The 27,400-nt window shown below is 43.5% G+C and overlaps 2 protein-coding genes across 3 annotated transcripts in view; one reads left to right on the top strand and one right to left on the bottom strand.

Annotated features, from left to right (window-relative positions):
• The first annotated feature begins 182 nt into the window (after positions 1-182).
• Positions 183-2,876, top strand: LOC148404724 (uncharacterized). Its single transcript, XM_088390360.1, has 2 exons — positions 183-556; positions 1,876-2,876. The coding sequence occupies exons 1-2, from the start codon at positions 458-460 to the stop codon at positions 2,617-2,619; spliced, it is 843 nt and encodes a 280-aa protein (XP_088246486.1). The 5' UTR covers positions 183-457; the 3' UTR covers positions 2,620-2,876.
• mgarpa (mitochondria localized glutamic acid rich protein a) overlaps positions 2,869-27,400 on the bottom strand; it is a 54,998-nt gene continuing 30,466 nt past the window's right edge. The window contains exons 4-7 of one of the 2 annotated variants that reach the window (XM_088390235.1): positions 22,189-22,452; positions 10,132-11,189; positions 5,200-5,246; positions 2,869-5,031 (exon numbers count right to left, since the gene is read on the bottom strand). In XM_088390235.1, the coding sequence (XP_088246361.1) occupies positions 5,211-5,246; positions 10,132-11,189; positions 22,189-22,452 (1,358 nt within the window). In that variant the 3' untranslated portion in view covers positions 2,869-5,031; positions 5,200-5,210. The remainder of the gene's footprint in view (positions 5,032-5,199; positions 5,247-10,131; positions 11,190-22,188; positions 22,453-27,400) is intronic. The other variant, XM_088390245.1, reaches the window with a different exon arrangement.

Below are 27,400 nucleotides of genomic sequence, written 5' to 3'. Positions count from 1 at the left end.
ACTCTTTCTCTTAATAAATATGTCCTTGCAGTTGGGAGAGTTTCAGACTTCACTCCTTCAACGTGTGAACTCTCCACCTGCAGGTGTCTAAAAGAACTTGCTTGTCTGTGAGCAAATCTCTAACAGGACACGTTACCGTCGCACATCACATGTTGCACACGTCATGTTATCACGATCGTCTTGTTCGAGCGCCCCGAGTGTAATTGTATCATAGTTTATAGAGGAAAAACAATTTAAAAGGGACATTCGACGTGCTGTCAAATCAGTCATATTTAAACTTGCGCAATGACGTCGGCATGCGGTCGCGGAGGAAAACGTAAGTTTTGGGGGGAATTTTTAACAGCATGGGCGATAATTAGTGGTGTCAATGTGTTTTATTTACGTCATCGCTAACACACTGGGCGATTATTAGAACATGGGCGAGAATTAGAATAAATACGGTACTTGAGACTTGCACATGTGTGACTTGGTCCCATCTCTGTGCTTCACTGAGGACAAGCGCGGGATGCTGGCTGCCGCGCACGTAGGAAAAAAGGCACTGCCGTCCAGGATTCAGGTGTTGTGCTAGATTTTGTTCCCCCTGCCGCGGGAGCGCGCACGCCTTGTTTGGAAAGCGAAAAACTGATGCCGTTTGCGTCAGTCCATTTTAATTTTTCTAAAGAATTATTCTCATTTGATGTCTTTAAGTTCATCCGCGTTCTGCCATTGAAGCGGGGTGCATTCAAAGACCAGTCGTACAGACGGAACACTCATTCACTTCACCAAAAAGCAACGATATAATTACGTGAGCTCTTTGCATAAACCTCGATGCAAAGAAACTCCTCCTTTTGGGTACCATTACATGCTACAAGGAGTATATATTACAAATTGTGATCATCATTCATCCACCCATTTTATTACTCAGGTATTTTCAAAGCAAATTGTTACATCTATTAATTTGCTTTAAAATGACAGCACAATATAATTAAAAGCTGACACTATAGCAATGTCAAACATTTAAGAAAAAGCCACACACGTTTTGTGATCAAATCTTTCATAACGAGAATGATTTGAGTGAATTGATTTGAATGAATAATTGAGAAGAAATTTCTGTTCTGAAGCCTCCTTTTGTCCCAAGCAAAGTGACAGGTGGTGGGGAGGGGGGATAAAAATTGTAACAGGAACTCTATAAAAAATGTCAAGCCGTGAGAATTTGTGCCCCCCCTCCCATTTTGAGAACGGTGAGTCCTGCACATCGACTGGCTTTTTTTCTATCTTCCTGGGGGTCTGTTCAGGTTGTGTAGCAAATTTGAACAGAATCCCTCATTCCTAGGCCAAATTACAGGGGGGAACACATCCTCATGGCGGCCCCGTGAGGATATGTCCCCCCCCCCCCCCTTATTTTGAGAACGGTGAGTGGTGGACTCCAACTGTTTTTTTTTTCTGTCTTCCTGGGGGTCGTGTGGGGCTTTTTCTCAAATGTTTGACATTGCTATAGTGTCAGCTTTTAATTATATTGCGCTGTCATTTTAAAGCAAATTAATAGCTGCAACAATATTAATTTGCTTTGAAAATACCTGAGTAATAAAATGGATGGATGACTGATGATCACAATTTGTAATATATACTCCTTGTAGCATGTAACGGTACCCAAAAGGAGGAGTTTCTTTGCATCGAGGTTTATGCAAAGAGCTCACGTAATTATATCGTTGCTTTTTGGTGAAGTTATTGAGTGTTCCGTCTGTACGACTGGTCTTTGAATGCACCCCGCTTCAATGGCATTTCGCGGATGAACTTAAAGACATCAAATGAGAATAATTCTTATAAAAAATTAAAATGGACTGCGCTGGGGAGCTGTCGGGTGTCTTCACGGACATCTTTAACATTTCCCTGCAGCAGGCCATCGTCCCCTCGTGTTTCAAGGCTGCCACCATCGTTCCTGTGCCGAAGAAACCTGCACCGTCCTGCTTCAATGACTACCGCCCCGTGGCACTGATGCCCATCATCATGAAGTGCTTTGAGCGGCTTGTCATGGAGCACATCAAGTCCGTTCTCCCCCCCACCATTGACCCTTTCCAGTTTGCGTACCGTGCCAAGCGGTCCTTTGAGGATGCCATCTGCTCTGCCCTCACCCACCTGGAGAGAAAGGACTCATATGTGAGGTTGCTGTTCGTGGACTTCAGCTCTGCCTTCAACACCATTGTGCCGCAGCGACTCATCTGCAAACTCGACGAGCCGGGCCTCAGTACCTCCCTCTGCAACTGGCTACTGGACTTCCTCTGTCAGAGGCCTCAGGCAGTCCTGTCTACATTCTATCGTGGCACCATTGAGAGCGTCCTCACCAGTTGCATCGCTGTCTGGGGTGGTAACTGCGCTGAACAGAACTTGAAGGCCCTGCAGCGCATAGTGAATACGGCTGGTAAGATTATTGGTGCATCGCTCCCCTCCCTGAAGGACATTTACACCTCCCATCTCGCCCGCAAGGCAACCTCGATTGCCAGAGATGTGAGTCACTCTTTGTTTGACCTTCTGCCCTCTGGGAAGAGGTACAGGAGCCTGCGCTCCCGCACCACCAGACTCGCCAACAGCTTCTTTCTCCAGGCTGTTAGGGCCCTGAACTCGCTACCCCCTTCTGCGTAGCGTGCGGCACTGTTGCGCTATTTTCGGGAATGTCTGCTGTACGCGCACTTGCTCCTTTTTTTCTGCTCCTCTTATTTATTTATTTATTGTTGTGTTATTTATTCATTATTTATTCAGCACACTTTTGTTATACTTGTTTACTTGTTTGTCTGTTGTGAGCCATGTCTTGTCACCGTGGGATAGGGGGGAACGAAATTTCGGTTTCTTTGTGTGTCTTTGGCATGTGGAGAAATTGACAATAAAGCTGACTTTGACGTTTGTTTTATTTATTTATTTATTTTTGTATGCAAATTTTTCACATAACCCAATTTAATACATGTTGACAGGTATTATTTTTATGAATGAAATACAATTTATTGTGTTTAACCCTAAAGAAGCCTAACCCTTTTTCTTTTCCTCTCCGGCCTCTGCTGTCCCCCACATGAGATTGATTTCCACGAAGTGACAGTCTGCATGTGTGTGTGGGTGGTTGTTTGTCTCTGTATGTGCCTGGCGACCAGTTCCAGGTGTAGTTTGCCTTTGCCCGTTGTCAGCTGGGAAAAGCTCCAACACGCCTAAGAGGAAACGCGGTATTGAAAACGAACAGATGATTTGTTTGTTAAAAATATGTATTATACATCAAAAGAGGTCTTTGGATTTATTTTTTTAAAGAATTATAACATGGGATATCTGAGGGAGGTCTCTTTGGCTGGTGGGCATTCAATTTTCCCCCCTCACTGTTCAGTTCCAAACAAAGACAAGAAAGGTAAAAACCACAGACTGGAAAAAGAGGCCAAAAATACTACTTGAGGTTCACATCATCTGTAGCTGAGACTAATGCATTGAAATATGAACATAGTAAAAGAGAGGCATCAAAAGGTGATACACACAAACAGTGGGAGAGAGGGCGCAAGGGTCAGGTTTAGAATGAGGGATGTAACAAATCAAAATTGATTTTTTTTCAGTGTTAGACGATTGTCACATACAGGTGTTGCGCACTCACATAGACAAAAGTGTTGGGACTCTGATACACTGGCATGGTCACTGAAGTAACTTTAAACTAACAACAGTAATACTATAGACAAAACAAATCAGGAATTGGTTTATTTCTATGGTGGGGATTATGCTGTTTTAGCGCTTTCCAAAGATAATCACTAGGCTTTAGATCAGAGATTTTAGTCCAAAGTTTGTTTTTTGGGCTATTCTTGGTTGCTTTTGGCAGTATATTTTCACGTGTACATGGTTGAGGATACATGACCTCCAGATGTGACCAAGCTTTTTCACACAGGGAAACACACATTCTCCAGAACACTTAGGCTACAGATTTCTTTTTCTTTTTTTTTTTGGTCTACAGATTTCATTGTACTCAAAAGATATAAAGTATACCTCCGGTGATCCCATATTGAGGTCTTGATGGGGAAAGGGAGCAAGTGACATATTGACAGACCTTCCTTCACTACTGACGCTGCAAAATTGAGAGAATAACAGATTTGTTAGAATCAGGTTGAACAGATAGCAACAAGCTTGCTGCGGATGCAATAGCTGCATCAGGCAGTGGGCTTTTTGTTCTTTTTCCGTGCAGCGGCTTTTCAATGACAGTCTGACGCTGCAAATTTGGAAGAATAGCTCAGATTTGTTAGAATCAGGTCTTGTCTACAGCCCAGGCTGTGTGGATTTAGGGGACATCTCAAGCCGAATGAGGAAGCAGGTTCCGGCGGCAGTGAAGAGCTTGTTCAGCAGCTAACCTGCCCGGCAGCCAAATGAGGAAGCAGGTGCCAGCGGCAGCAACGGGCTTGCTCGGCAGCTACCCTGGGCTACAGTGGGCTTTTTTTTTTTCCCTTGTATGGCGGCTTATTAAGGTCACCTTAAAGAAAAGAAAAGATTTGGCGTAGCACTCAATGGCAGGTGGTGGGTGAAAGGGACATCCCTGTCAATTACATGACATCATCCGTTCCCAACATGGCCGTGCATTAAACAGTTGAGAGACTAGACACAAAAATAGGAATACCAGATAGTGACCAAACAATATTACCCCATGAAGACCTTGATGTGGGATCTCTGGAGATACATTTTAAGACATCCTTTACAGTTTTCTTTTCTTTACATGCTTCATCGTTTGTCTACAGAGATGACTTGCCAAAAGGCTCCAATATAGTTTTCCCATTTGTCCAAAAGATTTTCTCTCAGACAAACTGTGACATATTTGTAGGTATTTTGGGAAATGTATTTCAATACCATTGAAATTTGCTGACTTTCTTTGAAGGGGATGGTACCAAGAATTCTACACAAAATAGTATTGCGTATATTGTATTCTTTACATTGGTAACCATGTATATACTATTATATCACATTTGTGCATTTGTTAAAGGAAAAAGTTAAAAAAGTAAAATTCCTCTTCTTCTGCAACACGGGCCATCACTCCAGAACAGTTTTCTGCAATGGACAGAAAGGTAGTAATAGTAACCAAACTAAATCAATTTAAATCACTGTACATTTTTAGCCTACTGAAAAAAGTTAAATTTTCATTTCAGATACATAATGTTCACAACATACAACGTTTTCTATTCTTTCATGGTAAAAAAAAAAGTAGAGGTGCACTACCTTAGTCGACTTTACTGCATTTGGATTCTCTGAAGATGTCGTTTATCCTGTGTAGCGGAATTTGAACGTCAATATTTGTTTCCATTAACATCATAGACCAAATAATGACATAATTACTGACACACATCATTAATAACAAATGTGGGCATTGAGTCCGTGATGGAACGGTCCGTCCGTCACCGATGGGCAGCCATTTTCGGATGAGGAAAGCGAAAGTTAAAAAACTGAGACTGAGGATCATTCGAGGAGCTAAGTTGTCTGGGGCTTTATGCCCCTGGCATTGTCAACCATGGCAAACAGGTCCTAGGTGAGGGACCAGACGACACACAATTCAAAAAACAACACAGAACTTGCACTCAATGTCACACCAGTATTAGATTGAAGTTAGTATTAGGATAGCTCTGCTTTGACTATATTGTTAGTTAAGGTCTATTTCTTGTCTCGTTATCACCGCGGGATGTTGAGAAAGTAATTTTGATTCCATTGTGTGTCTGCTACAAGTGGAGAAATTGACAATAAAACAGACCTTGACTTTCATATTATTTAAGCTGGTTGGGAAAATAGTTGGAACTGCTAGAATCAGTGAAAAAATGTAGAAATTACAGTAGAAAACAAATTAAATACTAATGTTTGATTTTTTGTGGGCTGTTAGATTTTGTCCCAGTGCTGTATCTTTAAAGTTTAGTTAATACCAGGAGGCTGCCTTCTCAGTTTAACTATTTAATGGATGCCAGAAAGATCGATACACAGCTGGTGAGCCTGCTTTGCAAGATTGCGGAAGGTCTAGCCCCCACCTCCAAGGTCCCTACTCTTATACTACTCCTGGTGGCCCTCCTTCTGTGAGGTCATCAACCAAGACATTGAGAGGAGGGGTGCGTGGCCCTAATCCTCATTAAAAGTGGGCGTTTCAAAGGCATTCGTTGTTTCATTATTTGTTCAAAATGAATGGAAACAATTTAAAATGCTAACTTTTTTCTTTTTCCTGATTAAAAAAATACATAAACTGGGCCAGTGAGTGAAAAATGAACCATACTTGCTTTATCCTCCCTTTAAAATGAAAAAGATTAAAATATTACAAATTGAATGTTCAACTATACTTTATCCATTCATCCATCCATCCATTTTCTGAACCACTTTCTGAACCGCCATCCTAGCCGACTTCGGGCAGTCGGCGGGGAACACCCTGAACAGTTCGCCAGCCAATCACAGCAGGCATACAAAGACTACAACTATTTGCACTCGCACCTCCGTGGTCAATCGGCCTACTATGCACGTCTTCGGAATACGGGAGGAAACCGGAGTAAACAGACAAAACACAAGCACGGGGAGAACATGCAAACTCCACACAGGAAGGCCGGAGCCGGAATAGAACCCACAATCTCTGCACTGGCGCTCAATTATATATTACAATATTAAATTATGTAAAAAGTATTAAATATATTTGAGTAATGTTAAAAGAAATTAATTAAGGCAGGAATTGAATCAATTTATACCACACATAAGGCAATTACCGTAATTGCCGGACTATAAGCCGCGACTTTTTTCCAAAATTTTGGACCCTGCGGCTTATAGTCAGGTGCGGCTTATATAAGATTTTTTTCGTGATTTTTGTGATGACTTGATCACTTTTACTCTTAACACTATTATATACAGTAAAAGCTACAAAACAAACTGACAAATAACTCGTTTTCAAATCAGACGAGTAAAAACTGGTCAAATATTTCTAAAAAAAGCTATTATTAAAAGTGAAGACAATTTGCAATTCTAGTAATGACACACAAATTTGATGCACAATTTGTCTTCGCGGGCCACATAGAATGATGTGGTGGGCCGTATCTGGCCCCCGGGCCTTGAGTTTGACACCTGTGCTCTAAACCCTTTCTCTTACTCTGCCATATCACTCAGAGATTACACAAAGCAGTGGCGCTGTTTGGACAATCTGCATTGTAATTGTACTAAGTTCATCTTGTTTTTCCTTTTTTTAATCACTTCACTGGTTTCTTTTAAATCAAACAAGTTGTTTGATAATAACTTGTTTGACATAAAAGAAACCAGTGAAGTAATCTGCATTGTATTAAAACCCAATCAATCAGCATTTAAATTCAATTCTTCTGACATTTTGCTCACCAAAAACAGGTTGTAATGAATGTGAACTTTTAATGCATTTTATTCAGAAGGTTACTTTGAACCTTAAACGGCGGCGCGGCGTACTTATGGATTTTTACGGCCTCCGGCCTCCAGGAGGCGCTCTAGCAAGAAGCAAGAACGAGACAGGCGAAGAAGAGATAATGCGCCGAAGAAGACGCGCTAGTTTTTGTTTACATTTCGCGCATCACGCGATCAAGACGGACATTACTGAAAGGAAGCCTTTATACACAAACCGTCATCATGGGGGACAAAATAAATGCATATGATGCAGCTTTTAAGCCAAAGGCAGTCGATGTTGATGACATTATCTTGTGTCTACTCTGGAGCGTACTTATGGATTTTTACGGCCTCCGCTCTCCAGGGGGCGCTCTAGCAGGAAGCAAGAGTGAGACAGACGAAGAAGAGATAATGCGCCGAAGAAGACGCGATCGTCTCGCGCATCACGCACACACCCACGTTAACACAAAGACAGGAAGCTTTTATACATAAACCGTCATTATGGGGGATAAAATAAATGAATATGATGCCGCTTTTAAGCTATACGTGTCGCTCGCTAGTTTAATATAATGTAGTACTTCGTGCATGAATAAGATTAGCATGAACAGAACCTCTTCACACTCGAAAAAATGCATAAAACCGACGACGAAAGAGACTGAGAAAGTGTGAGGCGAAGGATATCTAACGCCATTCCAATCGGACACTAAGGAGGAAGACTTGGTTTCAGTGCACAGGAGGAAGATGAAGACGGCTCTTTTTGTACTTTTACTGGTATGTTTTTTTTAACCAGCCCTGTTCGTGCTGTGCTACCGTGTTGCTGCTGTGTAACCGCCGCCATTACCGCCGCGTCTCAGTGATTTTGCTGTGTTAATTCCGTGTTGTTGTGGTATTACTGCCGCGTCGCAGGCAGTGTTTGGAAAGAAATGTTAAGGTATGTTATTAAAGCTTTAAAAAAAACTTTCTGTGTCCAGTCTTTCTTTGCTAATAACTCGCGTGCACACTTCCGCGTTGCTGCGGTACTACTGCTGCGTCACAGGCAATGTTTAGAAAGACATGTTCAAGTATGTTATTAAAACGTTAAAAAGGCTTTCTATGTACTGTCTTTCTTTGTAAAAAACTCGTGTGCAAGTGCGTCTTATAGTCCGGTGCGGCTTATGTAAGAAAAAAAAAGAAATATCCCTGAATTTTAGCTAGTGCGGCTTATAATCCGGTGCGGTTTATAGTCCGGCAATTACGGTACTCTAATCACTTGGCCAAGTGTCTTGTGAAAGTTAGAAGCTTTAAAGCAAGTAGGATGTGTTGCTTGTTGTCAAATGCAGTATTTTCTTATGTGAAATTAGTTTGAATGGACACCTAATCGTATTTACTGGTAAAATTCACTGGCACTTAGAGCATTGTTCATGGAGATATAAATAAATTTATAGTCGGAGGTGGGATTTATACCATAAACCTCCAGCCAATGGGTAAGCGCCCCTACCAAGTGAGCGAAAGCCAGGAAGAAAAAGTAGTACATAAACTAATGTAGAATTGTATTGAGTTGTGTGGCATACTTTCAGCATTTATACACTATGCTGATATAATATTATTATATTATCGTATTTTCTGGACTATAAGTCGCTCTAGAGTACAAGTCGCATCAGCCATAAAATGTATAATAAAGAAGAAAAAGACATATGAGTCGCACCGGAGTATAAGTTGCATTTTTGGGGGAAACGTATTTGATGAAATCCAACACCAAGAACAAACATGTCATCTTGAAAGGCAATTTAAAATAAAAATAGAATAAGCAACAAGAGGCTGAACGGTACGGTATGCTAGCGTTACATAAACACATAAACAAGGAACTGAGAATGTACCAGATGTAGCATATTAAGAGTTATTCAAAAAACTATAGCATAAATAACATGCTAACAAGTTATCGAACTATCCGTGTCACTCCAAATCATTGAATCCAATGAAATCTTCATCTTCTGTGTCACTTATGAACAACTACGCCAACTCTGGAAGTACAAGATACGGTGCTTCCTCTTCTACGTCGCTTACGTCAGACTCATCGTCAGTTGCAGTTTCAATTATTCCACAGGCCTAGAGCGCCCTCTTGCGGTTTAGTGTGAAAACAACGTGAAATGATATAATGTGTTAATAATTTCACACATAAGTCACTCCTGAGAATAAGTCGCACCCCGGCCAAACTATGAAAAAAACTGCAACTTTTAGTCCGGGAAATAAGGTAATAATAAAGAAGAGGGATAATTTATATGTGGAACCTTCACACAACAATAACAAAGAATAGGAATAACATGTAAAGGCATTCCTATTCTTGATTATCTTATGAATAAAGACGGATTGACGATGACCGGGTGCCCTGGTTGCAGAAGTACGAATGATGGACCAGCAAAGTACATTGCCCACCTCTGATTATTACAGCTCATGAAATTAATCTGTAGCTGATACTCCCTTCTGTGCAGCTCTAAAACATTGAATGAGACAATCTTCATATTAGCAGAGGTAAGTGGGTTGAGATCAGAACTTTGCCAACCTTCCGATTATCATGGAACAAACTATGGAAGGGTCCTTGACACTTCTCTCGCCAGACTGGTGCAATTGTAAACAGAGTCCCGGTCAGCTGAACGATTAAAAGTTAGGCGAGAATAGGAAGGCAATTCAAACCACCTGAATGCCTGAATATTTTTCACCAGGACTGAGTTACATCAAACAAATTGAAAGTTACTAGTTTGAGCCTTAAACTCCTAATACAAGTGATCAATGCAATACAAAAATGTGTACCTCATCTTCTGGTGCCAGGATGATTCTTCCACTCATTGGTGCCACTCCTAGCACTTTGGAAGACTTATTTCCCTTAAGTGCTCCTTCCAAAACCACAACTAAGTATTCTTGCTCGGGATCTTTTTCTAGAGCCACCTCACGAGATGGTGCTGCTTCTTCTAGTATTGAGGTATCCAAGTCAACATCTGATTCTTTAGCTGGAGGAATCTCTTTAACTGCTGTTTCAGCTTCAAGTGGTGACACCTGTGCTGTTGTAGGGGATGCCTCAACTACCGATGCAGTCTTTTCAATTACTGTTTGAGAATTTAATGGTGGCAAAGCTTCTTCTAACACTGGTGGAACTTCAACAATGTTTGGGGCTTCTCTAAGCATTTGTACAGGGACAGTTGGGGAGAGGACATTTTCAGTTGTTGGGAAACACGCTACAGATACCAAGGCCTCTTCAGACACTGGTAAAGCCTTCATCAGTATTGGTTTCTCCTCAAGAGCCTGTGTCAATAACACTAGTGTTGGTGTCTCCTTAACTACTGGTGCAGCCTCTGCAAAGACCACAGCCTCCTCAGCCACAAGACGTGTTAGCACTTCCTCAACCACCGGTTCTTGCGTGCTTGGAGACTGACCTACTGCTGGTACAACCTGTACTGATGTTGCGGACTCTTCAACTGTCAATGTAAAAGCCTCTGATGTTATGGACTCCTCGGCTGCTGGTGTGACTTTAACATGTATCGAAGCTTCCTCAGTCATTGGTGCAACTTCCAAAAATGTTGAGGCATCCTCAACCACTGATAGAGCCTCCAATGGTACATGCTCTACTGGTGTCTGGACGTCCTTTACCACTGGTACAGCGTTCGTATGTGTTGAAGATTTTTCAACTGCCAATTCTGCCTCTACTGGTGATGGGGCTGCCTCTTCATCCAGCATCGCCGGTACAGTCTCAATCAATTCCATTACTTCTGAGGACAGAGGATCATCTTTGACTGCTGTTTCATCTACAATTTCAGCAGATACCGTTTCTTCCTCTACTTCATTCATCTCCAGCTTAGTGGAGGCTGTCATCACTGCAAAAAGCAAAAAAAAAAAAAAATCCAGCCACCCCAACATCAATGATGCTGAAGTTTTATATAACTGCTTTCAGCTCATACAACATTAGACTCTTCGCCAAGGTGCGCAAATATCAATCATTTTACTTGGAAACCTTCAACGGACACAACATACTACATTTAAAATGTTTTAACCATAGCGACATTTGACACAACTCCATCATAAAAAACACCAATTTGGACAAATTAATGACAGTAATAATCCATCATGGGATAGCAGCTTTATTTCATGGCTCAATCTATTATAGATAACTGTTCAAAAACCTCATGGTGCAGCCTATATGCAAAAATAAATATGATCACGTATTGAATGGTTATAAATTACACGGAACACTCAAAATTTAGTTCAGGTAAATATAGTTGCATAATTACATGAATTGTAATGACAAGTAAATAAACCCAAGTTTAGCAAATAAAACAGTGATTTTATTTTAAGCGCACAATCACACTGGCAGCTCCTTACGAGTACGTCTTTTTGCAATTGGAATATAAAATTATTTATCAGGGATGAGAACGGCAAATAAAAAAAAACACTGAAAAGTAGCCGGGGTCTGGGGGCCGCATGCCCCACTGGGGGGGGCGAAGTGGGCCAGGGGCCACAGGCCCCCATTGGAGGCTGCAGGGGCCACAGGCCTCTATCGGGGGCCCACAGGCCCCCATTGGGGGCCGCAGGGGGCCAGGGGCAACGCCCCGGATGGGGCTCAGGGGGAAAAGCTCCCTGGAAACTCCTGGATTTTGGCAGTATAGCAACCCCAAAACCATTAATTTCATCACTAAATTTCAACAGTTTTGTTAAAAAAAATCCTGCTTGGTGGGCTACCAAGGTGAATATAATACAGTCAAGCCTCGGTTTTCGACCACAATCCGTTACAGAAGGTGGTTTGAGAAGCGAATAGGTCGAATTCTGAATCTATTTTTACCATTACAAATAATGGAACAATTTTTAATCCATTCCAAGACTTTTTAAAGTATTTTTTCATTTGCGCATTTTTGTCCGATCGCGCAACTGCAGCGTACCGCCGACCGCGCAACTGTACCGCGCTGGTTGCATATATTGAGGCATTCAGGTGGTTTGAATTGCCTTCCTATTATCGCCTAACTTTTAATCGTTCAGCTGACGGGGACTCTGTTTACAATTGCACCAGTCTGGCGAGAGAAGTGTCAAGGACCCTTCCATAGTTTGTTCCATAATAATCGGAAGGTTGACAAAGTTCTGATCTCAACCCACTTACCTCTGCTAATATGAAGATTCAATGTTTATTGTGACAGAGCTGTCGCCGAAATTTAGAAAATGTGTTTAAACTGCTTATGTACTTTCCAAAATTCAAGAGGACCTAAGTGCGCAGGGAGCTTAAGTTTGTCAGATCGCGCAACTGCAGCGCACCGCCGAACGCACAAACGTATCACGTCGCCAACCGCGCAACTGCACCGTGCTGATCGCATTATTGTGACAGAGCTGTCGCTGAAATTTAGAAAATATTTTTAAAGTCCTGATGTACTTTCCAAATTTTAAGCAGACCTCAGTGCGCAGTGAGCCTAATTTAGTCCGATCGCGCAACTGCAGCGTGCCGGGTGCTCACTGTCTCATTCCTTTAAGAGAGTCTTTGTCTTCCGAGTTGTAAGATGACGCTGCTCTCGAGCCATGCCCATCTGAAGCAGTTCTTGATCCCGTTTGACTTGTCTATTTCCCTTGCACGATCCTCGTATTTTTTCTCTAAAACTTTCGCCATGCTGGCTAAAACTTTTGCTAATTAGGCAAATGAGTAGGCAAATGATGTAACGAATGTAGCGCCAAAATGCTGCCGAAAATAAGGTGGCTGTTGTAACACTGCTGCCAGCCCCCCCATATAAAAACAATTTTCTCAACGGATCTACACGATTCACGAAAATTATACACCCGACGGAAAAAAAACACAGAAATCCGAGGATCCACGGAAGATTCTCATCCCTGATTTATGTAAACACATTTTCTGGATATCTGTGTATAAGTTATTGCCAGTTAAAAGTATGCCAATGTTTGCATTTCTTGTGATCACATTTATTTCATCCATAAGTGCAACTACGCTTACACCTGACAGCTTGGTCATGGTGTCTGTAGGATTTCAAAACATGGTGGGAATTATCATGCAAAGTAGTTTATAATAGTCATTTTTACTTCAAGGGAGAGACCTAATGATTCACCGATTAAACCTACCTCAATAAATACAAGATACATACTATATAAAGCATCCAGAAAATATTCACAGCACTTCACTTTTCACATTTTGTTACAGCCTTATCCCAAAAAGACACTGTTAAATGAATTCAGAAATATGTTCCTAAATAAATTGTAGATGATGAATTTGATGTCAATGGTTGAAAAGAAGTTTAAAAATAAAAAATAAAATCAATAATAACAATCAAGCACAAACAGACAAACTAGAACACTATGCTCAAAAGTAATGAAAAGAAGTATAAACTTGTGGAGACAAGATTGAGGAAAATAGAATACCGCCCGAATGCTATTTTTAGATGGCAAGGCCACATGACGTCATAGCCTAAACCGGACGGAGGTCAACATTGAAGCACGCCCGCAGACAACCCATGGTATTGCTGGTCGTTTTCTGCCTGTTTATCTCAGAAAAAAAAAACACTACTACTTGCAGAAACTTCAGACACTAGGACCGTCCACATATAAACAATGTATTCTTTATTCATTTCACGTAGCCAAAACCTCAGAGGGATACATGTGAACGATGGGTTAACTTGTGTGGACATCCAAAAGACCAGTTTAATGCCAGGAAGGTGAAGCCTTTCGCCTTTGTATGTAGTAAACATTTTGTTGGGGGCCATGGTCAAACAGATGACAATCCTGATCCCTTGCCAGCTAATGCCTGCCCCAAGAGATAAGCCTTTCCAATCCTTTTTTTTTTTTTGCATGGTGTTTGCCCTTACCTGATGAGAATGAATGAAAAAACAATGTTAAAATGTCTCTGCCGTAGTTATTTGGATTGATCTTGTCTACGAACTGATTTTTTTTTTTGCTGCAGACATCGATCGTACCCCTCTGCACACATCAATCGTACCCCTCTGTGAGTCATCACCTTATTGTGGCGGACGGGTTTGCGTGTCCGAATGATCCTAGGAGCCATGTTGTCTGGCGCTTTATGCCCCTGGTAAAGGGGTCCTAGGTGAGGGGCCAGAAAAAGCACGTCTCAAAAAATGCTTATGATGAATAATATAAATGGATTTTGTTTTCCCTTTCCCGGACGCGGATCACCGGGGCCCCCCTGGAGCCCGGCCTGGATTTGGGGCTCGAAGGCAAGTGTCTGGCGGCCTTCACTCATGGGGCACAGCCCGAAAGGGCAATGTAGGTCTCTCTTCCCATGGACTCACCACCTGTGGGAGGAGCCAAAGGGGTTGGGTGCAAAGAGAGCTGGGCGGCTGCCGAAGGCTTGGACCATGGCGGTCCAATCCCCGGCGACAGAAGCTAGCTCTTGGGACATGGAATGTCACCTCTCTGGTAGAAAAGGAGCGGAAGCTGGTGTGTGAGGCAGAAAAGTTCCAACTCGACTTGCCTCCAAACACAGTTTGGGTTCTGGTACAAGTCCTCTGGAGAGGGGCTGGACTCTCTTCCACTCTGGAGTTACCCACAGTGAGAGGCATCGAGCAGGTGCGGGCATACTTATTGACCCCCGGCTGGGCGCCTGCACATTGGAGTTCACCCCGGTGAACGAGAGGGTAGCTTCCCTTTGCCTTCGGGTGGGGGGACAAGTCCTGACTGTTGTTTTTGTCTATGCACCAAACGGAGTTCTTAAAGGCTCTGGATGTTTTGGGTCGGTCCTGAGTGACATGCCTCTACAGCATTGCGTGGACATCGGGGACAGTGCCTCTGGATTGGCAGACCGGAGTGGTGGTCCCCCTTTTTAAGAAGTGGGACCGGAGGGTGTGTTCCAACTACAGAGGAATCACACTCCTCAGCCTCCTTGATGAGGTTTATTCAGGGGTGTTGGAGAGGAGGATTCATCAGAAATTCAGGAGGCGCAGTGTGGTTTTTGTCCTGGCCGTGGAACAGTGGACCAGCTCTATACCCTCGGCAGGATCCTCCAGGGTCCATTGGAGTTCGCTCAACTAGTCCACGTGTTTTGTAGGCTTGGAGAAGGCGTTCGATCGTGTCCCTCGGGAGGTTCTGTGGAGGGTGCTTCGGGAGTACGGGGTGCCAAGCCAACTGATAAGGGCGGTTCGGTCCCTGTATCACCGATGCCAGAGTTTGGTCCGCATTTCCGGCAGTAAGTCGGATTCGTTCCCAGTGAGGGTTGGACTCCGCCAAGGCTGCCCTTTGTCACCGATTCTGTTCATAACTTTTATGGACAGAATTTCTAGGCGCAGCCGAGGCGTTGAAGGTGTCCGGTTTGGGGACCTCAGCATTGCATCTCTTTTTTGCCGACGATGTAATGCTGTTGGCTTCTTCAAGCCGTGATCTCTAGCTCTCACTGGAGTGGCCGAGTGTGAAGCGGTCAGGATGAAAGTCAGCACCTCCAAATCTGAGACCATGGTCCTCAGTCAGAAAAGGGTGGAATGCTCTCTCCGGATCGGTGATGAGATCCTGCCCCAAGTGGAGGAGTTCAGGACTTTGAAGTGGAGATTCCATCACGCTCCATCCTCACGAGCAAAGGCAGGATGGAGCGTGAGAACGACAGGCGGATCAGTGCAGCGTCTGCTGTGATGTGGACTCTGGACCGGTCCATCATGGTGAAGAGAGAGCTGAGCCAAAAGGCAAAGCTCTCAATTTACCGGTTGATCTATGCTCCTACCCTCACCTATGGTCACGAGCTATGGGCCGTGACCGAAAGAACAAGATCCAGGATACAAGCGGCCAAAATGAGTTTCCTCCGCAGGGAAAAGAGCATGCCCGTCTTAGCCAACCGCCTTTACAGTCCTCAGGCTCCTCAACAACGAGTGTCGGTTACACCCAAGCAGACTTTGCATATAGTGGTAAAGGATAGCTTGTTAAAACAGGACAATGACTTCAGTTGGGCAGGTGGATGTTTTGAAAAAGAAGAAGAAAAAACATTGGCGTCGATAAAAACCTACCTGTCGATTCTTTATCACATTTTTTCCAACCCTCTACAGCACCATGGACATTATTCTTGGACATAATTAGTAGGTAAACCTCAGTAGAAATCTCATTCCTAGACTTAAATGAAGTTATAGCATGACCGACAAGCAGGAGCTTGACCCCTTAGCAACAGTCACTAAGTATGATGATATATATCTTCCGGTACGCCATTGCCGAAAACATGCAAGACTATTTGCTTCTTAATTGTGGCGATATAGCGGCAAACTGTTTTTCAGGATTTCAGTTTTTCTGATTTTTTTGGGGGGACATGGCTAAACCAGCACCATGTGATGCACTTTGATGTGCTTATCACATACATCAGGCAAGTGCAATTCCGGCCCCCAGTCAGATTTCATACAGCCCGCAGCTTCCGTCTTATAATGTATTATTTATTGCCCGCCTGCACTGTCAAACTGAATAAAAAAAATCATGAAACTTGAAACTGTAATTCCTCCTATTACCAAAGGGTGGCAGCACCACACCTCTCCTCTCATTTCTGTCATGGCGACTGCAAAGAAAACAAGAAAAGTTGACATTGAGAGCCGTCGCTTTCAAGAGAAATGGAAATTATATCACTTCTTCACTGAAAATCAAGGCAATTGTGTTTGTCTAATTTCTAAAGAGACAGTTGCCTTGTTTAAGGATTTCAACCTAAAGAGACACTATCAGACTAAACATGCTAAAACATACAACAAGCTAACAGGGAGTGACCGTGCTGATAAAGTGAAGCAGCTCCAAGCTGAACCGGCATCACAACAGTGATTTTTCATGCGGGGCTGAGTCAAAAGTAAGTAAAAAGTAAATATTACTTAATCAACAGTATTAACATGGCCACTTCGTAATATTTACGAAGTAGCCATGTTAATACTGTTGATGTTATGAACCTGTAGACACGACACAAACTATTACTTTCTGAAAGATATTGTAAATGACAAGAGCAAAATTCACCTGTTTTAAGTTTTGATAATAACAGCCAACTTTGTATGACTTATAACTCCTGTTTAAAATGTTCATGAGGCAAAAATAATTTTAAACTCATGTAAATTTAAGGTATTTCATATCATCATTTGTTCAATGTTATCTGACTCTTCAGATATGAATGAAAGGTAGAATTTGTCTTTTGAGAGTTGTTCACATCTGCCTGAGTGGCTTATATTTGGTTATTTTGTAATTTAAAAATGACAATGAAATTTGTTTTATAACAGTGTGTATTTGCATGAAATTCTTGTAGTTAAAAAATGTCCGAAAAAACTATTGGCCGCCGGGCCCCTTCACTTTATCAAATCTGGCCCTCCTTGCAAAAAGTTTGGACACCCCTGATATACATCAGATATTCTAAGCATTAAATGAGGTAAATAGACATGAATGTCAAAACGCACGAGGCAAATGTAGCACCAACTAATTCGAACATGTCCATTTGTAGCAGCAAGAGTGCTTTAACTTAGTGTTTCCCAACCACACTGGTGTGCCGTGAGAGATGTTCAGCTGTGCCGCGGGAAATTGTCCAATATTAATTACGGAGCACATTGTAAACACGATCAGAACAGGCCCGGTGAGCCACTTGCTAATCATGCATGCGTGGCAAATCGGAGACGCTTGAGATTTCATGTTGTGTGGGTCTGATTGTATTGCATTGGCACATACGTATTCAGTTTATGTGTGTTTTCTGTGTGCTTTTACTAACAGTGACATTATGACGGCTGTAGTGTGTTTGTTGTCCGATGGAAATCAGAGCATGCAGTTCAACCGGAGAATCTTGGTTTGGTTATTTTTCACCTGCATATGTACATAAAATACACAGTCAAGTTGAGACACCTCGACTGTGATAGCCACTCAGCTGCTGTTAGAACAGCAGAGTGTCTTTAAAAGTGACTTTGTTGTTATTGTTGCAATATTTATAGAGCTAGTCTAAAACAGTAAACAAAGTCATGTTGATTCTTTTGGATTTTAATCACAATCACTTTAAATAGTTTATTTCTTACACTGTCTAAAACAATAAATCAAAGTTTTTTTTATTTTTTTTTTTAAAACTGTCACTTTTATTTAAAAAGGAAATACAATTTAAAGAATATTTAGTATTTATTTTTATTCAATTATTCGACTCTCCATACATATATACGAATGGGACTTTACGTCTTTCGTTGTAATACAACGGATTTTAATATAGAACCTTAACAGATTTTTGTTGGCGGTGTGGCAGTCTGTCCTCTGCACCTCCATCACTGTCTGGTTTGGATCGGCCTCCAAACAAGACAAGCACAGACTGCAACGGACAATAAGGACTGCAGAAAAGATAATTGGAATCAACCTCCCATCTATCCAAGACTTGTACCTGTCCAGGACCAGGAAACGTGCAAGTAACATCTCAACAGACCCTTCGCACCCAGGTTGCAGCCTGTTTGAACTACTCCCCTCCGGACGCCGTTATAGAGCTCTGTACACTAAAACCAGCAGACACAGAGACAGCTTCTTCCCCCAGGCTGTCGCTCTGATGAACTCACACCACTCTTAGAGTCTCAGAGTCATTACTGTGCAATAACGTCCTGCTTTCCACACCTTTTTTGTCTACACTATGTGTCCTCTCTGCATCCATTGCAGCCTGGTCTCCTAGAAGAGGGACCCTCCCATCTGTGGTCTTTTCTCAAGGTTTCTCATTTCCCCTAGCTGGAGTTTTGAGTTTTTCCTTGCCCTCTTGGGAGTTTAAGATCAGGGGATGTTTGAGAATATCTTTCGTTCTTCACATGTCCTGTTGTTGTTAGTCACCTAAATGTTGAACAGAGGCTGTGATTTACCGAAGTCAAATTCCTTGTTTGGCACGCTCAAACATGGCGAATAAAAAACTCTTGAATCTTGAGATTTTTTTCCAATGAAAAGGTGTGCCGTGAATGAAAAAAGGTTGGGAAACACTGCTTTAACTTAACCAATTAATACACAATAAATGGCAATGCCACTCACCTTTCATGGATGTGTTAGAATAGGCCTCTTTGGCACATGTAATTAGCTAGGTAGCTTGAGCTATGCCGATATCTGGCTGTGACCTTTTTCTTGCTTTCACTGGCTTTCCCTTCTCTATGACAAACTTTGCACATACGTACATTGTTGAGTTGATCTCAGTTAAGGCTGCAAGGTCACACAATCACACAGGCTAGGCTTGCAGGAGGGCGGCCAAGAGTACTATAAGAATAGGGATCTTGAAGGTGGGGGTTAGACCTTCTTCCGCAATCTTGCAGAGAAGGCTCCACAGCTGTGTCTAGATCTTTATGGCATATATTAAATAGTTAAACTTAGAAGGCAGCCTTCTGGTAAATACTATTAGTATGCCGAGCATTAATGATAAAAAAACAGGACAAAATATAACAGGTGGCGACACTTAACAGACGCACAGAGAAAAAGGACAAAAAAAACTCACTAATATGTACCTTCAAAAGGTTGTCAATCTCTTATATTCTCATGCCTGCATTATAGTATAGAAATAATGCCCTTATCAGACTACACGACTTTTTTTGTCGTTCACGACGGTCACGCTGTCAGACTACAAGATAAAGTTCTGTGTTTTGGAGCGGGATCATGTCACACACCACCAGTCACCAACCGGACCCTGTCCAATTGTTGCGTGCTTCCCACAGATACAGTCTATTGGCGCAGGTATGTCATGGCGGTAGGACAAGCAGCTGTCAGTCATGTCAACTCAGGCATGGCGTGCGTGCGTTTTTCTCTACTCAAAAGGCAAAGAGAAAGAAACACAGAAATAGTCTGTCAGCAAGTGAGTATAGTTTCACCAACAGAGAGTATAATAATAGTGATCCTTTGCCGCTTCGCTTTTCACCTTTCATGAATGCGCTACTTGGTGGGTTTATAAGTGACTAGAGAATGGCGTTTAAATACATGCTAGTGCGCGGCGTGCCTCTGAGCATGTTTGTCACTGTGGACAAGTGTGGGAAACGTGAGAGCCAACCTGTCACGAACGAGGCAGGACAAGCATGTGCAACACGGACTGTTTATTTAGGGAATGCAAATAGAGGAAAAGGGAGGCTAGAACGCCAGCAGAGAGGGTGCATGAGGCGACTAAGCAAACTCACGTCATGCATTGTGGTGGCATCTCGTTATGCAGCAGATCAGGCAAATGGAACTCAAATGGAAGGCGTGCGTGTGTCAAGGCAGACAACCAGTCGAGCGTACGTCTACACAGTGGATCAGGCAAATGGCAATCAGGTGGCAGGCATGCGTGTGTCAAAGTAGACAAAACGGCGATGACTGACCGGCGTCTATATACATGCCCTAATCGGAGGGTAACACGGGACGGATGATGGCGATCAGCGCAGATTAGTACGCGCAGTTTGGGCGACGTGTACCCCCGAGGTCTAGAGCGGAAGGCGTGTCAGCCGGCCAGCAGGATGAGAGCGGAGACGTGATACAGCCACGCACTAAAGATAAAAGCACCGACATGCAGAAAGTCGGGACAGCGACAATGAGCGCTCATAGCGCAGGGCATGCCTCTGAGCAATGTGCTTCACTGAGGACAAAAGCACTGCCATCCAGGAGTGGGACAGCGGCAATGAGCCCTGATCGCGCGGGGCGTGCCTCTGAGCAATGTACGTCACTGAAAGTGACTGAGTTCAAGCGCAGGAGGCGGCAGGCCACGCGAGAGGGAAGATGCACCAACTGGTGCAGAAGGAGTTGGGGCATGTGAAAATATCACGTGTTTGTTCTTTTATTTACTGTACAGGTACAATACATGCACACAACCGTGTGTGAATGTTTATTAAGAGAATAAGAGAGGTTTATGTCATGTAAAAGTATTGGGGAGGGTTTAAAAAGCTTTAATATTGTGTACTGGACCTCAATGCAACACGAGAATCATGCGCAATCGTGACTCACGTTGGTTTTGCTATCCATGATGTCCATGGTTAGTGTAGTGTGGTAATTCTGAGGTTGGATCCTTTGCACTGCTTGGCAAGGTAAACCACAGTTTTAATTGACTTACAATATAAATATACTCTTGCGCTCTAGCAGCCAACAAGAAACACTATGGGTTGGAAATTTCAATACTCTGGGATTTAATTTTCTAAAAAATGCATATACTGTTTCTACTTTATGAATTGTCATTTTTCGCAGGTGGTGCTGGGTGTACCGCGAAAGGATCACTGTATTCTGTGAAAAAACTTTTACACATTCAACCCATATCCAAACATATACACAAGCCATACGGAGTGTCTATTCTCCCGAAAGAAGTTGAGCCCTCAAATTTGTTTCATGACACTGCGTTTGCTAATCAGCTATTGCTGAGGACATAACAGCCATAGCGCCATAAAGATTTCCTTCATATTTGTAGCCCATGGGAAATCAATACTGACCTTTCTTTTTTTATGCCATTTTGTTTGTCCATTTGTGCATGAAATGTCCAATCTCTCATCATAAGTCGGAGCACACTATTGGTAAATGCCCACGAACCACTTGAAGGACAACGTAGGTTATGTCACAGTATGCAGCAAGATGAATAGAAATTTTGACATGCCAGACTTTCGTCGTAGTGGTTGTGAGCCATCCCAGACGTCAGCTGTCCTATTGTAGAATATTTTACACTACAAGACAACAAACTCAGCCACTAAACGCTACGTTTGTCTGCGACACGTCTGTCGGCTCATTATCGGGCTACATTCGTGTAAAAATGAAAATGAAAAGTGAAGCGCTGTGAATACTCCGATGTATTGTTTATTTTTCCGAGGAACACAACCTTCACACAAGCAGCCATCAAACCAAATTTAGACATACTATGGGAGAAGGTGTGCGCCTTTGCGAATATGAAGAGACCTCAGGCTTCAGAGGTAGCTGTGGCCTCCTTAGGTGAGGAAGTCATACCATTTCTTTCAGGATCCTCAGCAACTTGTTCTGCAATGACGTGGGCAGTCTCCTCAACAACTTCAGAAACTTGGACCACCTCATCTTCTATGACCTCTACTTGCTGTGTGGCTGCTGCAACCGATTCTGCTATCTCAGCAACAACTTCAGCACCCTTGACAACAATTTCCACAACTTCTTCCACTACAGTCTCTAACTCACTGTCAGCAGCTGCTTCAGCAGCTACTTCTTCATTGGGTTCTTCCACTCGTTCCTCTTCACCCCCTACATCACAAGAACAAGGGTATTAGGCAGAATACACTTTTGATTAATGAACACACGTTTCTATCTTAGTACATGAATTTCTTTCTCAAGAAATCTGCCTTGTTGAATGAAAGCGGTGGGTAGTTTAATCCTTGAATTGGGACATGCAGGTTTCAATAACTGCCTGTAAGATGATGAATAAAGTGAATGTCATGCTGAATACTGTTTTAAAATCAATTTTATAGTAATTTGGAAATTACTGTTAAAAATGTTTGAAAGATTTGTATAATTAAAAAGATTTGTTTCAAAATCACTAACATTCACAAAACATTGTGAGGAAGACACTGCTTTGTTTTCCTCATTAAAACTAAGGATTCATATAATTTTATATTTAAGTAACTTGGGTTGTATGTCATGTAGGGCGTTGTCCAACTGAAACTAATAAAAAATTAAGCAAAAAGAGTAACAGTCAGTCAAGCTTAAGTTAGTTTGTATCAATTTCCCAATTTAAAAAATACTTCTCAAACCTACAGAAACAAAAATGCACAGATGTCATAACACCACTTGCAAACAGGAAGACAAGGTGGGGAAGGAAAAGAAAAGGAAATTATAGTGTATTGTAAATGAGATGCCAAAAGGTAGAAGTTGAATCTTGTTTCTTACCAATTACCAACCTATCAGGATCTCTGCAAGTGATATGGTTAGTGATGTAAACACTGAACAGCCCTTGTATGATGCACAATATGTATCTTGACTCTTCAAATGAAAAATCACCACTAAATAAATTACTAATGATACTAGATCTCCCTTTGCCATTTTGACAAAAATCAACATACCACTAACTACCTGGGGCTGTGCAATATGGCCTGAAAATTAAGTGCTATTTTTTAGGGCCTTAGCAGCAACCGCTGCAAGGTCCCTACCGTTTGTTTTGATAAGAATTATTATTATTATTATTATAAACATTAAATAAAAATATAAAAACACACATCAACAACTTTATCATCTGATGGTGCCGCGGATGGCTGCCACGGTGAGTCGCTCTCTGTTTCTTTGTCTTATTTTGTGTGTTTTCTGTGTCTTCTGCTGTCCATCCCGGATCACTTTTACTAGAGAAGCACTGTTAAACATCGGTCAGTCTTCTTCTGGTATTTTCTCTCCTGTTCTCTCTGATTCAGACTGTTTGTCGGAGATTTTAGCCGGAGCGGCGGTGCTATACAAGCTAGCGCGACGGCGGCGACGCGGAAAACGAGCCGGAGCCCTCGTAAAGCTGAGGCAGAGAGGGTTCCGTTCTGCCCTACCGTCAATTCATCTGGCGAATGTCCGCTCCCTGGCGAACAAGATGGACGAACTGCTGCTCCTCACTTCAAGGAACACGGACTTCAGCAGATCCGCCGCGCTGTGTTTTGTTGAAACGTGGCTTAGCGAACGAACCCCCCACCACGCCATGGAGTTAGCTGGGTTTCGGCTAACGCGTGCAGATCGCAGCGCGGAGCTTTCCGGAAAATCAAAGGGAGGTGGTCTCTGTTTCTACATTAATGAACGTTGGTGTACCGATGTCATGGTGTTGAAAGAGTTTTGCAGCCCTCTCCTAGAAACACTTTTCATAAACTGCCGGCCGTTCTATTCACCACGGGAGTTCTCCTCGATCGTCATGGCGGCTGTATACATCCCACCACACGCACGTGCGAGTGAAGCCACGCAGATGCTGGCTGACCAGGTGACAGACATGGAGAAACTTCTACCAAATTCACTAATCATTGTTCTGGGTGATCTTAACAGGGCGAACCTCGCACACGAACTCCCCAGATACAGACAGCACATAACGTGTCCCACCAGAGGGGCACAGACGCTGGACCACTGCTACACCGTAATTAAGGATGCATACCACTCTGTGGCTCGTGCAGCTTTAGGACTCTCGGACCACTGTCTAGTTCATCTGATCCCTGCCTACAGACAGAAACTAAAAACTTCTAAGCCTATGGTGAGGACTGTCAGGAAGTGGACAGTGGAGTCAAGGCAAAACCTCCAAGCCTGCTTTGACTGCACCGATTGGAGAGTTTTCGAAGCTGCAGATTCAGACTTGCATGAACTCACTGACACTGTCACATCATACATCGGTTTTTGTGAGGATCTGTGTGTGCAGACTAAGACCTTCTGCACGTACAACAACGACAAACCTTGGTTTACACCGAACCTTAGGAGGCTGCGCAAAGTCAAGGAGGAGGCCTACAGGAGCGGCGACCGGGACCTGTTCAAGCAGACCAGAAACACACTGAACCGAGAGGTCAGGAAAGCCAGGAGGTGTTACGGGGAGAGCCTGGAGAGACACCTCTCTGCCAATCCTGATCCCTCAACAGTGTGGAAAGGCCTGCAGAGCATCACGGGCTTCAAGAAACGAACCCCCCGTCCTGTGGAGAGCCCAAGGCTCGCTAACCAGCTAAACAGGTTCTACTGCAGGTTTGATCGGTCCTCCCACACAACGGGACTTCCTGCAGCACAATCCACATACTCACCTCCCCCCACAACTGCTCTGTCCACACCTCCATCACCATGGTCACCGACTCTCTCTCTTGCAGAGGCCGCGCCCGCACTCCAGATTCGCGAGGAGGAAGTGCGCCAGATGTTCCGGAGACAAAAGATCAGGAAGGCACCGGGCCCAGACGGCGTGTCACCTTCCTGCTTGAAAGTCTGCGCTGAGCAGCTGGCGCCCACCTTTGCACGGATCTTCAATCGTTCCCTGGAGCTGTGTGAGGTGCCCGCGTGCTTCAAGAGCTCCACCATCGTTCCAGTGGCCAAGAAGCCCGCCATCACGGGTCTGAATGACTATAGACCTGTTGCACTGACATCTGTGGTCATGAAATCTTTCGAGAGGTTAGTGCTGAACCACCTGAAGGATGTCACGGGCCCCCTGCTGGACCCCCTCCAGTTTGCCTACCGGGCAAACAGGTCGGTGGATGATGCGGTGAACATGGGACTGCACTACATCCTGCAACACCTGGACACCCCAGGAAAGTACGCCAGGATCCTGTTTGTGGACTTCAGCTCGGCGTTCAACACCATCGCTCCTGACATCCTCCAACAGAAGCTCATCCAGCTCGCGGTGCCTGCCTCCACCTGTCAGTGGATCACCAGCTTCCTGACCAACAGGAGACAGCGTGTGAGGCTGGGGAGCATCACATCTGACACCCTGACCACCAACACTGGAGCCCCTCGGGGTGCGTCCTCTCCCCACTGCTCTTCTCCCTCTACACCAACGATTTCTCCACAAGTGACTCTTCTGTGAAGCTCCTGAAGTATGCAGACGACACCACTCTCATCGGACTGATCCAGTACGGTGATGAGACTGCGTACAGACAGGAGGTGGAGCGGCTGGTCCACTGGTGCAGCCAAAACCACCTGGACCTGAACCCGCTCAAGACCGTGGAGATGGCAGTGGACTTCAGGCGAGGCCCTTCACCACTTTCACCCCTCACTATCCGCAGTAATACTATTCTCTCATCAGACACCTTCAAGTTCCTGGGAACCACAATCTCTCGGGACCTGAAATGGACCGGCCACATAGACTCTGTCCGGAAGAAGGCCCAGCAGAGGCTGTACTTCCTGAGACAGCTCAAGAAGTTCAACCTGCCGCGGGAGCTGCTGAAGACCTTCTACACTGCCATCATCCAGTCTGTCCTCTGCACCTCCATCACTGTCTGGTTTGGATCAGCCTCCAAACAAGACAAGCACAGACTGCAACGGACAATAAGGACTGCAGAAAAGATAATTGGAATCAACCTCCCATCTATCCAAGACTTGTACCTGTCCAGGAACAGGAAACGTGCAAGTAACATCTAAACAGACCCTTCGCACCCAGGTTGCAGCCTGTTTGAACTACTCCCCTCCGGACGCCGTTATAGAGCTCTGTACACTAAAACCAGCAGACACAGAGACAGCTTCTTCCCCCAGGCTGTCGCTCTGATGAACTCACACCACTCTTAGAGTCTCAGAGTCATTACTGTGCAATAACGTCCTGCTTTCCACACCTTTTTTGTCTACACTGTTTGTACTATGTGTCCTCTCTGCATCCATTGCAGCCTGTTCTCCTAGAAGAGGGACCCTCCCATCTGTGGTCTCTTAAGGTTTCTCATTTCCCCTAGCTGGAGTTTTGAGTTTTTCCTTGCCCTCTTGGGAGTTTAAGATCAGGGGATGTTTGAGAATATCGTTCGTTCTTCACATGTCCTGTTGTTGTTAGTCACCTAAATGTTGAACAGAGGCTGTGATTTACCAAAGTCAAATTCCTTGTTTGGCACGCTCAAACATGGCGAATAAAAAACTCTTGAATCTTGAATAAAGTTCTTTATTTTATGTAATACAATTAAAAAACCCGAAATTCTGGATTCATTACAAACCAACTGAAATATTGCAAGCCTTTTATTATTTTAATATTGCTGATTATGGCATACAGCTTAAGAAAACTCAAATATCCTATCAAAATATTAGAATATCATGAATAAGTATACTAGTAGGGTATTCAACTAATCACTTGAATCGTCTAATTAACTCGAAACACCTGCAAGGGCTTCCTGAGCCTTGAAAAACACTCAGCTTGGTTCAGTAAACTAAATCACAAGTATGGGGAAGACTGCTGATCTGACTGCTGTCCAGAGGACCATCATTGACACCCTCCATCAGGAGGGTAAGACACAAAAAGAAATTTCTCAAAGAGTGCATTTTCAAAGCACATCCACAAAAAGTCTGTTGGAAGGGGGAAATGTGGCAAGAAACGCTGCACAACCAAGAGAGATGACCGCAGCCTTAACAGCATTGTGAAGAAGAGTCGCTTCAAAGACAGTGGACTGAAGCTGGAGTCCAGGTATCAAAAAGCCACTGTTCACAGACGTGTCCGGGAAATGGGCTACAATAGCCGTATTCCCATGGTCAAGCCACTTCTAAAATCAAGACAACGGAAGAAGCGTCTGACTTG

Source organism: Syngnathus floridae, chromosome 1 (genome assembly GCF_059516105.1).
Source record: "Syngnathus floridae isolate MCC-2025c chromosome 1, RoL_Sflo_1.0, whole genome shotgun sequence".
In the NCBI taxonomy this organism is placed as follows: domain Eukaryota; kingdom Metazoa; phylum Chordata; class Actinopteri; order Syngnathiformes; family Syngnathidae; genus Syngnathus; species Syngnathus floridae.
This window is presented reverse-complemented; position numbering and strand designations above follow the sequence as displayed.

Coding starts and splice junctions, on each gene's coding strand:
- LOC148404724 (XM_088390360.1), top strand. CDS start 458: ATGTGTGACTTGGTCCCATCTCTGTGCTTCACTGAGGACAAGCGCGGG. Junction 557..1,875: donor CACTGCCGTCCAGGATTCAG/GTGTTGTGCTAG, acceptor ATTTCCCTGCAG/CAGGCCATCGTCCCCTCGTG.